The following is a 15,346-nucleotide window of genomic DNA, read 5'->3' as shown; positions in this document are numbered from 1 at the left end:
TTACTGTGACATATTAACATCCATAACTTATTCTACATAATGTCAGTTACTGTGACATATTAACATCCATAACTTATTCTACATAATGTCAGTTACTGTGACATATTAACATCCATAACTTATTCTACATAATGTCAGTTACTGTGACATTTTAACATCCATAACTTATTATATATAATGTCAGTTACTGTGACATATTAACATCCATAACTTATTCTATATAATGTCTGATACTGTGACATATTAACATCCATAACTTATTCTACATAATGTCTGATACTGTGACATATTACCATCCATAACTTATTCTACATAACGCGTTACTGTGACATATTAACATCCATAACTTTTCTATATAACGTCAGTTACTGTGACATATTAACTTCTATAACTTATTCTACATAATGTCAGTTACTGTGACATATTAACATCCATAACTTATTATATATAACGTCTGATACTGTGACATATTAACATCCATAACTTATTCTATATAATGTCAGTTACTGTGACATATTAACATCCATAACTTATTCTATATAACGTGTTACTGTGACATATTAACATCCATAACTTATTCTACATAATGTCAGTTACTGTGACATATTAACATCCATAACTTATTCTATATAATGTCAGTTACTGTGACATATTAATATCCATAACTTATTCTATATAATGTCAGTTACTGTGACATATTAACATCCATAACTTATTATATATAATGTCAGTTACTGTGACATATTCACATCCATAACTTATTTTATATAACGTCAATACTTGTGACATATTCACATCCATAACTTATTCTATATAACGTCAATACTTGTGACATATTAACATCCATAACTTTTTTTATGTAATGTTGGAGTTAGTTGTTTGAATTTTCTGTGGTTTGGTTTGTTTTAAACTTCGCGCAAAGCTGCACGAGGGCTATCTGCGTATATTTTTTAAAATTGATTCAAATCGTTATGGAAATCAAACTAGATAATACTTTACTAACACACTACAGGGGTGAGCTAGTGTCGTCTTGCTAATTCCTCTAGCCAGTCTCATTTTGCCGACAGAGGTCTCTGTTGTTGTTGATAGGATACCAGCGAGAGAAACAAGTGTTTTGAAGTAACGTTTTATTTTGTTAAGAGTTTTATCTTCTGTAGATTTCTATTTGATTTCAATGAGAGAGAGAGAAACATGAGTTTCGATTTAAAACCATATTGGTTTAGTTGTTCTCGGTTGATTTGTTGTGAATTTCGCGCTAGCCGTCTCTAATTTAGCAGTGTAAGACTAGAGGGAAGACAACTAGCCATCACCACCCACCGCCAACGCTTGGGGCTACTCGAGGGCTATCTGCGCTATCCGTCCCTAATTTAGCAGTGTAAGTGTAGAAGTAAGGCAGCTAGTCATCGCCACCCACCGCCAACTCTAAGGCTACTCTTTTACTGACGAATAGTGGGATTGACCGTCACATTATAACGCCCCCACGGTTGAAAGGATGAGTATGTTTGACGTAACGGTGATTCGAACCCGCGAACTTCAGATTACGAGTCGTTTGCCTTAACCACCTTGTTATGCCGGGTTCTATTAGTTTTTGTTACTTGGTTCACGCCTATCACACAGCTGTGCAATTTTCTGAGAGCGTTTACTGAGACAGGACGCCATTTTGTGTTGCAGTTATTGGAGTTAGGTTGGCTTCTCTGCCACGACTTGAAGTAGCGAAACTTTTAACATAAGTAATAGATTCTCAGCATCTGCTGAGCTCGGTTTTTTCGAAACAGTTTTTTTTTCTCTTCTTTCGACTGGAAAGAGTCGTGATTACTCTTGTTAATAGAAAACTCTCCGGTTCTCTACACACACACAAACACTTCCCCCATTCCACATTTTTCTTTGTCTTCTGTTATCAATAGGCTTATATTGCGAAGGGCACATCCGAAATGGGGGTTCGTGTCTGGTTTCAATCAGTATAGTCATTTGCGAAATGGAGTCTCTCTCATGCAACGTGTAAGTTCATAACTCGTGATACTTCTAATGACGCCGGATCAAATAAAATCGCCATCTTCTGTGTATATCCATATATATATTTTTTTCGTCTTTGCCTTCCCAATTCTTGCATATTTGTTTCTAGCTAGGATTTTTTGAGATGCACGTGGCTCGTTCAAACCGTGGCTTTATTAAAACAAAAACGAACTTAGTCATAGCAGAATTAATCTTTTCACTTATGCTCTGTTTAGATACAGAATTCAAGGGGGAAAATGCCTTAAACAAACTTGTTAGAATATAGTGTAATAGAAAGACAAGGTATGTACTTTTAAAAGAAACACGTAAAGTTTCAAAGTCTCTGAAAAGCCTGGTTCCCGAGAACGCAGGTGTGCGTAAGTTTTGGTTTAACACCAAAATAATAATATTAATTTAATCACATCACATCTTACTTGTGACTTTGACTGTGGAGCGACACATAGTGTTTAGAAGCGTAATTATGCGCACGCAGATAGCAGACAGAAGTTTTAAAATAATTAAATCTTTAAGGTTTAAAAAGTAAAATATAACAGACGTTTTCGATACTGCACCCACGGTCTTCCCAAAGTGCGCATAATTACGCTTCTAAACACTATGTGTCGCTCCACAGTCAAAGTCACAAGTAAGATGTGATGTGATTAAATTAATATTATTATTACTCCATACTCTGAGGACGAGATAACATTTCACCATTTTGTTGAACTCTCGAGAGTAACCCGAGATTCGGCGTTTTATAACAACGAGTCGCAAACCATAATCCACGGATGGAGTACGGGGTTTTATAACAACGAGTCGCAAACTATAATCCACGGATTCACAGTCCGGTTGTGTTAACCACTTGGCCACGCCTGGTGTAAGCTTGGTAGATTTTTTTAAAAGCATTTTTATGTGACGTAAATATTTCGATAGAACGATAAACAGTTTTCATCGTATTACAACTCACAAATACGTGCAGCAAATCGTTTCTGGTGCCACTTCGTCACTAACGTCTCGTGCTATACGACCCATGCAGATTGTGGCCACCTTTATTTGGGCCCGGCACGGCCAGGTGGTAAAGGCACTCGACTCGCAATCTAAGGGTCCCAGGTTCGAATCCCGGTCACACTGAACATGTTCGCCATTTCAACCGTGGGAGCGTTATAACGTGACGGTCAACCCCACTCTTCGTTGGTAAAAGAGTAGCAAAAAAATTGGCGGTGGGTGGTGATGACTAGCTGCCTTCCCTCTAGTCTTAAACTGCAAAATTAGAGTAGCTAACACCGATTACCCTCGTGTAGCTTTGCGTGAAATTGAAACCAAACCACGTTTATTTGTATATAACTCGTAATTTTCGCGTTTCTTTCCGGGCTGATTTATAAAGCGGGGTTTTACTGTTTTCAGGAGAAAAGACGAAATTTCAGTAAACAAGCCACGGAGATATTGAACGAATACTTTTATTCTCACTTGAGTAACCCCTACCCGAGCGAAGACGCGAAAGAAGAACTGGCCAGAAAATGTGGGATTACCATATCGCAGGTAAGCCTTGTCCGCTGACGTTTCTATTGATAGCCCGTATGAAAGTTTTGTTCTCTACATCGGTTGGGTGGGTGTGAGGTGAAAGACCACAGTGTTTGGTTTTACAAGATAGCGAATAGGAGAGATTGTGTAATGTTTTAACAAGTTAGAATAATTTTAAACGACCTTGCGTAAAGATGTGTCAGTATCAAACTAAACGAAAAGATAAAACATATTGTAGATCAGATATAAAATTTTATGTTACTGTAAGATAAGATATAAAATTTAATATATTTACATATAAGACAAGATATAAAGTTTAATATATGTGAGTATAAGGCAAAATATACTGTATATACCACTATTACGTAAGATATAAAGTTTAATATCACCAGCCAAGTTAGTGTATTATACAAGCCCTTCCTTCAATTAACACGTCACCAGCCAACGTAAGTGTATTATACAAGCCCTTCCTTCAATTAACACACGTCACCAGCCAACGTAAGTGTATTATACAAACCCTTCCTTCAATTAACACGTGTCACCAGCCAACGTAAGTGTATTATACAAACCCATCCTTCAATTAACACGTGTCACCAGCCAACGTAAGTGTATTATACAAACCCATCCTTCAATTAACACGTGTCACCAGCCAACGTAAGTGTATTATACAAACCCATCCTTCAATTAACACGTGTCACCAGCCAACGTAAGTGTATTATACAAACCCTTCCTTCAATTAACACGTGTCACCAGCCAACGTAAGTGTATTATACAAACCCTTCCTTCAATTAACACGTGTCACCAGCCAACGTAAGTGTATTATACAAACCCATCCTTCAATTAACACGTGTCACCAGCCAACGTAAGTGTATTATACAAACCCATCCTTCAATTAACACGTGTCACCAGCCAACGTAAGTGTATTATACAAACCCATCCTTCAATTAACACGTGTCACCAGCCAACGTAAGTGTATTATACAAACCCTTCCTTCACTTAACACGTGTCACCAGCCAACGTAAGTGTATTATACAAACCCTTCCTTCAATTAACACGTGTCACCAGCCAACGTAAGTGTATTATACAAACCCTTCCTTCAATTAACACGTGTCACCAGCCAACGTAAGTGTATTATACAAACCCTTCCTTCAATTAACACGTGTCACCAGCCAACGTAAGTGTATTATACAAACCCTTCCTTCAATTAACACGTGTCACCAGACAACGTAAGTGTATTATACAAACCCTTCCTTCAATTAACACGTGTCACCAGCCAACGTAAGTGTATTATACAAACCCTTCCTTCAATTAACACGTGTCACCAGACAACGTAAGTGTATTATACAAACCCTTCCTTCAATTAACACGTCACCAGCCAACGTAAGTGTATTATACAAACCCTTCCTTCAATTAACACATGTCACCAGCCAACGTAAGTGCGTGCACGCTGTTTAGTCAACACGTTTCACCAGGTGGTTTCCCAGCTCAAATCAAAACCGGTTATCGAAATACGTCATGGTGAACCAAGTCAACCAGTAGAAATATAACATGGTGAACCAAGTCAACCAGTAGAAGTGCAACATGGTGAACCAAGTCAACCAGTAAAAGTATAAATAGTGAACCAAGTCAACCAGTTAAAGTGCAACATGATGAACAAAGTCAACCAGTAGAAACGCAAAATGTTGAACCAAGTCAACTGGTAGAAGTATAAATGGTGAACCAAGTCAACCAGTAGAAATGCAACATGATGAACCAAGTCAACTGGTAGAAGTATAAATGGTGAACCAAGTCAACCAGTAGAAATGCAACATGATGAACCAAGTCAACTGGTAGAAGTATAAATGGTGAACCAAGTCAACCAGTAGAAATGCAACATGATGAACCAAGTCAACTGGTAGAAGTATAAATGGTGAACCAAGTCAACCAGTAGAAACGCAAAATGTTGAACCAAGTCAACTGATAAAAGTATAAATGGTGAACCAAGTCAACCAGTAAAAGTGTAACATGGTGAACCAAGTCAACCAGTAAAAGTGCAACATGGTGAACCAAGTCAACCAGTAGAAGTGCAACATGGTGAACCAAGTCAACCAGTAGAAATGCAACATGTTGAACCAAGTCAACTGATAAAAGTATAAATAGTGAACCAAGTCAACCAGTGAAAGTGCAACATGGTGAACCAAGTCAACCAGTAGAAGTGCAACATGTTGAACCAAGTCAACTGATAAAAGTATAAATGGTGAATCAAGTCAACCAGTAGAAATGCAACATGATGAACCAAGTCAACTGGTAGAAGTATAAATGGTGAACCAAGTCAACCAGTAGAAATGCAACATGATGAACCAAGTCAACTGGTAGAAGTATAAATGGTGAACCAAGTCAACCAGTAGAAATGCAACATGATGAACCAAGTCAACTGGTAGAAGTATAAATGGTGAACCAAGTCAACCAGTAGAAACGCAAAATGTTGAACCAAGTCAACTGATAAAAGTATAAATGGTGAACCAAGTCAACCAGTAAAAGTGTAACATGGTGAACCAAGTCAACCAGTAAAAGTGCAACATGGTGAACCAAGTCAACCAGTAGAAGTGCAACATGGTGAACCAAGTCAACCAGTAGAAATGCAACATGTTGAACCAAGTCAACTGATAAAAGTATAAATAGTGAACCAAGTCAACCAGTGAAAGTGCAACATGGTGAACCAAGTCAACCAGTAGAAGTGCAACATGTTGAACCAAGTCAACTGATAAAAGTATAAATGGTGAATCAAGTCAACCAGTAGAAGTGCAACATGTTGAACCAAGTCAACTGATAAAAGTATAAATGGTGAACCAAGTCAACCAGTAGAAGTGCAACATGATGAACAAAGTCAACCGGTAGAAGTGCAACATGTTGAACCAAGTCAACTGATAAAAGTATAAATGGTGAATCAAGTCAACCAGTAGAAGTGCAACATGTTGAACCAAGTCAACCAGTGAAAGTATAAATGGTGAACCAAGTCAACCAGTAGAAGTGCAACATGGTGAACCAAGGCAACCAGTAGAAGTGTAACATGGTGAACCAAGGCAACCAGTAGAAGTGTAACATGGTGAACCAAGTCAACCAGTAAAAGTGCAACATGTTGAACCAAGTCAACCGGTAAAAGTATAAATGGTGAACCAAGTCAACCAATAGAAGCGCAACATGGTGAACCAAGTCAACTGATAAAAGTATAAATGGTGAACCAAGTCAACCAGTAGAAGTGCAACATGTTGAACCAAGTCAACTGATAAAAGTATAAATGGTGAACCAAGTCAACCAGTAGAAGTGCAACATGTTGAACCAAGTCAACTGATAAAAGTATAAATGGTGAATCAAGTCAACCAGTAGAAGTGCAACATGGTGAACCAAGTCAACCAGTAGAAATGCAACATGTTGAACCAAGTCAACTGATAAAAGTATAAATGGTGAACCAAGTCAACCAGTAGAAGTGCAACATGATGAACAAAGTCAACCGGTAGAAGTGCAACATGATGAACAAAGTCAACCGGTAGAAATGTAACATGGAGAACAAAGTCAACCAGTAGAAGTGCAACATGTTGAACAAAGTCAACCGGTAGAAGTGCAACATGTTGAACCAAGTCAACCGGTAAAAGTATAAATGGTGAACCAAGTCAACCAGTAGAAGTGCAAGATGGGGAACCAAGTCAACCAGTAGAAATGCAACATGTTGAACCAAGTCAACTGGTGAAAGTATAAATGGTGAACCAAGTCAACCAGTAGAAATGCAACATGTTGAATCAAGTCAACCAGTAGAAGTGCAACATGGTGAACCAAGGCAACCAGTAAAAGTGCAACATGTTGAACCAAGTCAACCGATAAAAGTATAAATGGTGAACCAAGTCAACCAATAGAAGTGTAACATGGTGAACCAAGTCAACCATCAGAAGTGTAACATGGTGAAAAACTAATACCATTTCGAATAATATATTATTTGTTATTCGTGGATGTACCTGCTTCTAATGAAGACTTTTCTTCTGCAAAGCTAACCTCCATGTTAGCGATAACAAAACAAAGAAACAAATCGTGTACACAAGTACATTTTATATCGTAATTTGTAGAGGATACAGACCTGAGAAGACCTAACCTCTTTGTGTCACTTTTTAAGTTTTTTGTAATTAGATTTGAGAGAAGGGTTCTAGCTTAGGGCGGAACTAAAGATATTAGATCCGATAATTGAATCAAAACTTTTCGCTCTCTATAATTAGTCCAATTATTATGTTTCCAATGGCTAACAGGATTGATCGTTTCCATCTATTAAAGGACGATCGATAGACGCTTTGTTCAAGTCTCGGATTTGCTGAGACTCCTGGTGTAAAAAGATTCTTATATTAACGTCGTTGTTTTGTGTTTTTTTTCTCTCGACAGATTTCTAATTGGTTTGGTAACAAGCGAATCCGCTACAAGAAAAATATAACCAAAGCTCAAGAAGAGGCCAACATGTATGCTGCCAAGAAGGCTGGTAGGCACGGTTTTTGTTATAAACGTAATTAAACGCTGCTTTCAAAATGTAAGATTATATATTAATTAAGAATGATAACGTATTATAACACAACACAATAGAATTAAACGTGTAATAATGTTTAATATAGTCGACTCTTTGTTGCTTGTACGTAATAATAATTTTTGTTGCTGTTATTGTGTTGATACTTGTTGCTACTGTTATTGTGTTGATACGTGTTATTACTGTTATTGTGTTGTTAATTGTTGTTACTGTTATTGTGTTGATAATTGTTGTAACGGTTATAGTGTTGAGAAGGGTTGTAACTGTTATAGTGTTGATAATTGTTGTTACTGTTATTGTGTTGATAATTGTTGTAACTGTTATAGTGTTGAGAAGGGTTGTAATTGTTATAGTGTTGATAATTGTTGTTACTGTTATTGTGTTGATAATTGTTGTAACTGTTATAGTGTTGATACGTGTTGTAACTGTTATAGTGTTGAGAAGGGTTGTAACTGTTATTGTGTTGATACTTGTTGCTGTTATTGTGTTGATAATTGTTGTTACTGTTATTGTGTTGAGAAGGGTTGTAACTGTTATAGTGTTGATAATTGTTGTAACTGTTATAGTGTTGATAATTGTTGTAACTGTTATAGTGTTAATACGTGTTGCTACTGTTACTTCGTTGATACGTGATGCTACTGTTATTGTGTTAATAAGGTTTGCTACTGTTATTGTGTTAATAAGGTTTGCTACTGTTATTGTGTTAATAAGTGTAGCTGCTATTATTGTGGCTAATCTGAGTTAGGCAGTAATAACTGGTTTTATGTAATAATATCTGTGATTTGAGCCCAGGCTGGCAATGTGTCTATACGCTACTAAAGGAAGTTCGGTGATTGGTGAGACGTCGAGAATTAGGCTTAAGATTGTCGTGTTCGGATAAACACGTACGAAACACAAAGATTTACGCGAATGTTACTAAACAGTAAAATACCAGCATGTCACTGGACATTATTAAGAATATTTCCTGGATATTGGTCTTTTTCCTTCTAATTTTGTACCTGTGCCAGGAGAAAAATGGCTTCTAATATCCATTATCGGGAACCCAGGCTTCCGTCTACAGGAAATTCCCCTTACTTTTACTGAACAACGTGCACATCTTGAACTCCTGTTTTAATAGATAAGGAATAAGTTATGGATATGCATTGGAAAAGGCCATTAAGAGTGAAAAATGCAACCATTATGTTGACATTGATTTAAAAAAAAAAAAAAAGATTGAAGAGAAGATATATTTTTCTTGATTCCGAATTTTTATAAAGGTTTTTCTAATAAATAATTTTAGCGTTATTTAAACAGTTGTTGCGTGTGTAAGGATGATATGATTCGTTACGTTCAAGAAGAAAACCGAAGAAAAATTTCAGATAAATTTATAAAAATTAACATGAAAGAAAAATAATCTTTCTTCGTCACGAGCGCAATGGCTATGGAGAGTATTTTAATCTAAAAAAAAATTCAAAAATAATGATAAAAAAGTGCAGAGGGCGTTGGAGCTACAACTCACTCAGAGTTCTTCGCCAATCATGCAGCAATCTGAATTTTAATTCTTGGGTGATATGAAAATGATATTATTGTTACAGTAAGTGATCATAATAGAAAGTTGAATTTTCAGATAACAACTACTGGTTTTTGATTGTTTTTGAGTGTTTATTAGTTTTGGTTATAATTTTACACAGTATTTAAACTTCAGTTTGATGTAACACAAACGTTGTGCGTAAATTATGCAGATTTTTAGGCTTAAGAATGAAAGGTTATTCACTATTTTTAAAATTTTACGAAAATGAAAAAAAAACAACAACAACAAGGAATATAATTGTGTCTTCGTTTTACTTTCAAATATAGTGATTCTATTTAAACATTGAATCGTGGTTTTATTTTTCTCATTTAGCAGAAAATGAGTTATTTTTACGTTACGATATTTCAAAGTAAAGTATGGGAAAAATCTCGTAGCAAACAGATTTTTATATTAATTTTAAAAGTAAAAAAAGTAAATATTAGATTTTGTTTCATGCTTTTACGAAAGCTATATTTCCATTGAATTGCTATAGATGATTTAGCGAGGGTTTACTGTTAAGAAATGATTTACATTCCCACGTGCAAGATAGGCTGGTAAATTATCTCGTACTCAATATCCACTTAAATTATGCACCTTAGAATCGGTTGATGTCTTTTGGCTACGTACTCTTAAGAAAGCAGTGAAACTAGAGACTGGTGATTCCAGCGCCATTACGGCTCTCGGGTGAACTTTTAACGACCTATATGGGATATTCACTTCACATATCGTCTGCACGCCTCACAAGTGGAAGCAGTAAGCAAAGTGAACAGAAGATTTACTGGGAGATGTAATGGACCGTGTAGTTATATATTATATCTCTTTGTTAGGCCCAAGCAAATTTTAAATTATTTGGATCCGGATATAAACAGACTGTGACTGTTTATATCCGGATTTCTTGATTTTAGGTTTCTTCCCTTCATTTTCCACAACTGCAGACTTATGTACTCTCTTCTTTCTATTTTATTGTATCTACTTGTCCAAAATGTTGTTTTAAAACCACCGAAACGATGCTAGTAATGTTTCGATTGAATATAGAAATCGTTTTTTTTTCAACAAAAAACTGAATTTTCTTTGTTCTGGGTCTTTAGTTAGATAGTTCACAGGCATGTTTTCGAAAGCAACTCACTTTGTGTATTGGGCTCTGGGATGACCGAGTGGTTAAGGCGCTCGACTCGTAAACTGAGAGTTGCAAGTTCGAGTCCCCGTCACACCAAACATGATCGCTCTTTCAGCTGTGGGGGTGTTATAATGTGACGATCAACCCCAATATTTGTTGTCGGTAAAAGAGTAGCCCAAGAGTTAGCGGTGGGTGACGTTGACCAGTTGCCTTCCCTCTGATCTATCACTACTAAATTAGAGATGGCTTTGTGCGAAATTCAAAATGAACAAATCTTCTTCGTAGTTATTTAAGTTATCCTGGTTATTTTATCAGGTTACTCTAGGGCTTTGACTAATAAATAAGTTAATATATTAAAATAATCTGACGTCACATCCACGATATATAAGAAAGCTTACTCAATCGTAAGTCGAAGCCAGAGGTTAACCAGGCTGTTTCAACTTATACACTGTTACTCCTTGCATTGTATGAGATGGTAATTAAATATAATTTAATAAATATTTCTTTTTTCCCCAATTATTTTACCCAGCGGTAGGTGGCTCTGCCGCATACAATATGGTATCATCCACCCAAGGTCAGATGATCAGTCCACCTCCACCCCTCGGAGTAATGCCACCTAGTGACGGAATGTACAGCATGAACGTGAACGGCAGCGACTCGTACCAGTCCGTCTCTTCAATGGGCACTGGTGTACAATCACAGGTGAGGTAAATCCTGTTTTAATTATACGTCACTTCCGGTCTAATGAATTAACTTCTGCACAGAATAACGTATTTTGAGTGAGTGTGTTTTTATAAACGTCTATTATTATAAAGTTTGTTAACGAATGTTGTACTCGTATTTAAAAATCTTTAGTTTCCAATTTCATTCCTTAAAAATACTTTGTTTTCTTATTACCATGAAAGAAATAACTTAACTGTAATTTTTCAATATCGAATTCTCTAGAAACACAATGAAAATACCCAAAACCAGATATTCTGACAAATACATCATATAAATTTATATAAATTTCCTAGACTAGATTGTTAACAAATATAAGAGAGCATCTAAGACTAGATATTCTGACAGCTGGTATGGTTTTCAAGACCAGAACTTCGATAAATATAGTAAAACTTCAAAGACCAGATATTCTGACAAGTAATACAGCCTTCAAGACCAAATATCCTGACATCTAGTACAGTTTTCAAGACCAGGTCTTTGATAAATATAACAGAATTTTCAAGATCAGATATTTTGAAAAATATTGCAATCTATAAGACACGATATCTTGACAAATGTTACTGTTATCAACACCAGATAGTCTGACAAACACAACAGGACCTACAAGACTAAATACTCTGATGATCACCACAGGACCTACAAGACTAGATCTTTTGACGATCACAACAGGATTTCCAAGACTAGATCTTTTGACGATCACAACAGGATTTCCAAGACTAGATCTTCTGACGATCACAACAGGACCTACAATACTATATCTTTTGACGATCACAGCAGGACATACAAGACGAAATACTCTGACGATCACAGCAGGACCTACAAGACTAGATCTTCTGACGATCACAACAGGACCTACAATACTATATCTTTTGACGAGCACAGCAGGACCTACAAGACTAGATCTTTTGACGATCACAACAGGATTTCCAAGACTAGATCTTCTGACGATCACAACAGGATTTCCAAGACTAGATCTTCTGACGATCACAGCAGGACCTACAAGACTAAATACTCTGACGATCACAGCAGGACCTACAAGACTAGATCTTCTGATGATCACAACAGGACCTACAAGACTAGATCTTCTGACGATCACAGCAGGACCTACAAGACTAAATACTCTGACGATCACAGCAGGACCTACAAGACTAGATCTTCTGACAAACACAACAGGACCTCCAAGACTAAAATACTCTGACAAACACAAAAGGACCTCCAAGACCAGATCTTCTGACAAGTACTTTATATTTCCAAGACCACTCCCTCTGGGAAAGAATGACCCGAAGAAAGCACAATAGTTAGCGCCTATACTGTGGATCTGGTATTCCCTGGTTCACGTTTCGTTAGTTATAAAAGCTTTGTCAATTTTCATATTTTAGTTTGACAAGAGCAGCCCAACAATTGAAGCGGGTGTTGATAACTGTATACATATCCTTGAGTCTGTCAACTCATTACTAAGGACGATTATGCGCAGAACTAATTTTGTGTAGCTGTGCGCAAAAATACGTTAAACAGTGCAACAAAATTTAGCGAAAATTCGATGTAGTAGAAAAAATGGAGTGTGTTCTAGCCTAAAGAAATTATTGTTTTATCATTTCTTTGTAAACGTGGAGTTAGTTGTACAGTGGGTTATTTCTGCAAGGTTTTTCTTTCTCTGTACAGTTACAGTGACTTTAAAATAGTCGAGTTACACGTAGCGTGTAAATAAACTGCTCGACAAGACCATAATGATCGACTTTTGGCTCTTGATTTGTTACTTCGGAAAGGATTTCATCGAATCATATGCTCCAAAGACCTCTAACAAGTGATGCATATTAGTTGTATTATCTTAGTGTGAAAGATATGTAGTTCATGTTAAAGAAGTCTAAGAATCAGGCTTAAAAGAGACACCTTGTTTCTTGTAATTCAAGTGGTTTGGATTCAAAGCCAATTTCATAAGAAAATCCTTTATAATAAAAGATCCAAACCGCCACAAAAATAATGATTACGTGATACAATCTTTTGTCTTCTACATCTTTGTGATCAGGCATGGTCAGGTGGGGTAAGGCGTTCAACTCGTAATCTGAGGGTTGCGAGTTCGAATCCCGGTCGCACCAAACATGCTCGCCCTCCCAGCCGAGGTGGCTTTATAATGTGATGGTCAATCACACTATTCGTTGGTAAAAGAGTAGCCCAAGAGTTGGCGATGAGTGGTGATGACTAGCTGCCTTCCCTCTAGTCCTACACTGCTAAATTAGGGACGGCTAGCGCAGATAGTCCTCGTGTAGCTTTGTGCGAAATTCTAAAACAAAAATGTTTTCCTTTGTCTTCCACGCTACGTCTTTCATTTCATCTTCCACACTCTTTTTTAGTTTTCCAAATCTCTTTTATCATAGCTTTTCCTCTACGATGTAAGATAAACAAAAATCAGTTGTTGATATTGCTTTCGAACTCAGGATGACAAAACGAAACATGAGGTTGGAGTGATTTTTGAGACATTAGGGACGAACTTCTCTCTCAACATTACAGCCCCTTCTTTCAGAGTGGCAGCTTTCTCACTCATTAGAGAAACTTAATAGGTTCTTATGCCCGCCATCTGACGGAAAAAGTACTGTGCTGATTAAGGTAGAAAATGGGCAAATCGCTGGTGGAAATGACTGTAGTTTGTTATTGAATTAGTTTCTATGTGTGTGTGTTTCTCTTCAATCTTAGCTGACTTCGTAAAATTTGCCGCTTTGATCGCGGGAATTGTAGACCGAAATAAGATGTTAGTTTTTTAGTTATAATGAAAATAAACGTTACAAACAAACTGAGTCGAGGGTAATTTGTGTTTTAAGCCGTTAATGAAATTATTTGTTTTATATTTTCACTTCATAAGGCACTGTCTCTGGAGGTTAGAATATGTTGGTAAAATAAAGAACTTATTGGATTACATAACATTATTGTAATCAAATTTCAAGTATTTTCTATTAATTTAGACACATTGCTTTATAGTGAAAAACAACCTTATAACTTGTTTCTTTAAACAACAATTTCAAAGGTTTTTATGGTTGTTTTTGTCTTATTTCTTAACGTATATATCATAATTATCATGAAATGTACTCCAACTCTTGATCAACGTGGACTAGTTATTAAAACGTGCTGGAAGGCTCCAAGGTTCGAGCCGTTGAGTCGTTAAATGTACTCCTTACCTTAAATTAAACAATGTAACAAAATTTTTACTTTTTCTTGTTCCTGGACGGAAAGTGTTATTTTCCAGTTGCTTATGTCTAAAGTAAATGGAAACGACCTATTTTTCTCTTCAATCTTTGCTTTTGTGACCAGGATAATGAAATGTTCAAATTTTTACAGAACATTTCAGGTAGATTCAGTGCTGAGTAGCTGATAGAGAATTTTCTCGAACTTACAATAATTTTCAAGAACTTTCTAGAATGTTGTAGAACTTACGACAATTTTCCAGAACCTTTCAGAATATTTTAGAACTTTCCATAGTAATATATATATACAGGGGCTGACCACTTCAGTTTAGTTCTGGCTGACTAAATGAACACATAGACCTATCTGATTTTATCAGAGATAGTATCAAGAAGCTGCAAGCATTCTCCAGACGTATCCAGCTATGTATATGGCCAATTTATCAAGACAAGAGCGTAAAGGTACTTTGTGACAGCATCTGCTACAATGTGTGAAGCCTACAAGCCATAGAAGCCTTGAAGTATGATAAATATGGCTGGGGGGTTATCGGATACTTCAAAATGGTGGCATTCCTGATGGGTCTTCAAGGAGGCTTTACCAAGTTTCCCTGTCATCTTTGCCTTTGGGACAGCAGGAACACCGCAGCGCACTACAACAGGAAGCACTGGCCACAACGGACCGAGTTCTCTGTGGGGAGGCACAATGTCAAGTGTGAGCCACTAGTGGACCTCCAGAA

General features: G+C 36.7%; 1 protein-coding gene and 1 long non-coding RNA gene across 2 annotated transcripts in view; one reads left to right on the top strand and one right to left on the bottom strand.

The window, feature by feature from the left end:
- LOC143228747 (uncharacterized) overlaps positions 1 to 15,346 on the bottom strand; it is a 159,854-nt gene that overhangs the window by 63,071 nt on the left and 81,437 nt on the right. The window lies entirely within an intron of this gene.
- LOC143228746 (pre-B-cell leukemia transcription factor 1-like) overlaps positions 1 to 15,346 on the top strand; it is a 272,600-nt gene that overhangs the window by 253,920 nt on the left and 3,334 nt on the right. Inside the window, exons 5-7 of the mRNA XM_076460047.1 lie at positions 3,397 to 3,528; positions 7,915 to 8,008; positions 11,246 to 11,418. Coding sequence (XP_076316162.1) covers positions 3,397 to 3,528; positions 7,915 to 8,008; positions 11,246 to 11,418 — 399 coding nt within the window. The remainder of the gene's footprint in view (positions 1 to 3,396; positions 3,529 to 7,914; positions 8,009 to 11,245; positions 11,419 to 15,346) is intronic.

This window comes from Tachypleus tridentatus, chromosome 10 (assembly GCF_004210375.1).
Source record: "Tachypleus tridentatus isolate NWPU-2018 chromosome 10, ASM421037v1, whole genome shotgun sequence".
NCBI lineage: Eukaryota > Metazoa > Arthropoda > Merostomata > Xiphosura > Limulidae > Tachypleus > Tachypleus tridentatus.
The sequence above is the reverse complement of the archived record's forward strand: the minus strand, read 5'-3'. Positions and strand labels throughout refer to the sequence as shown.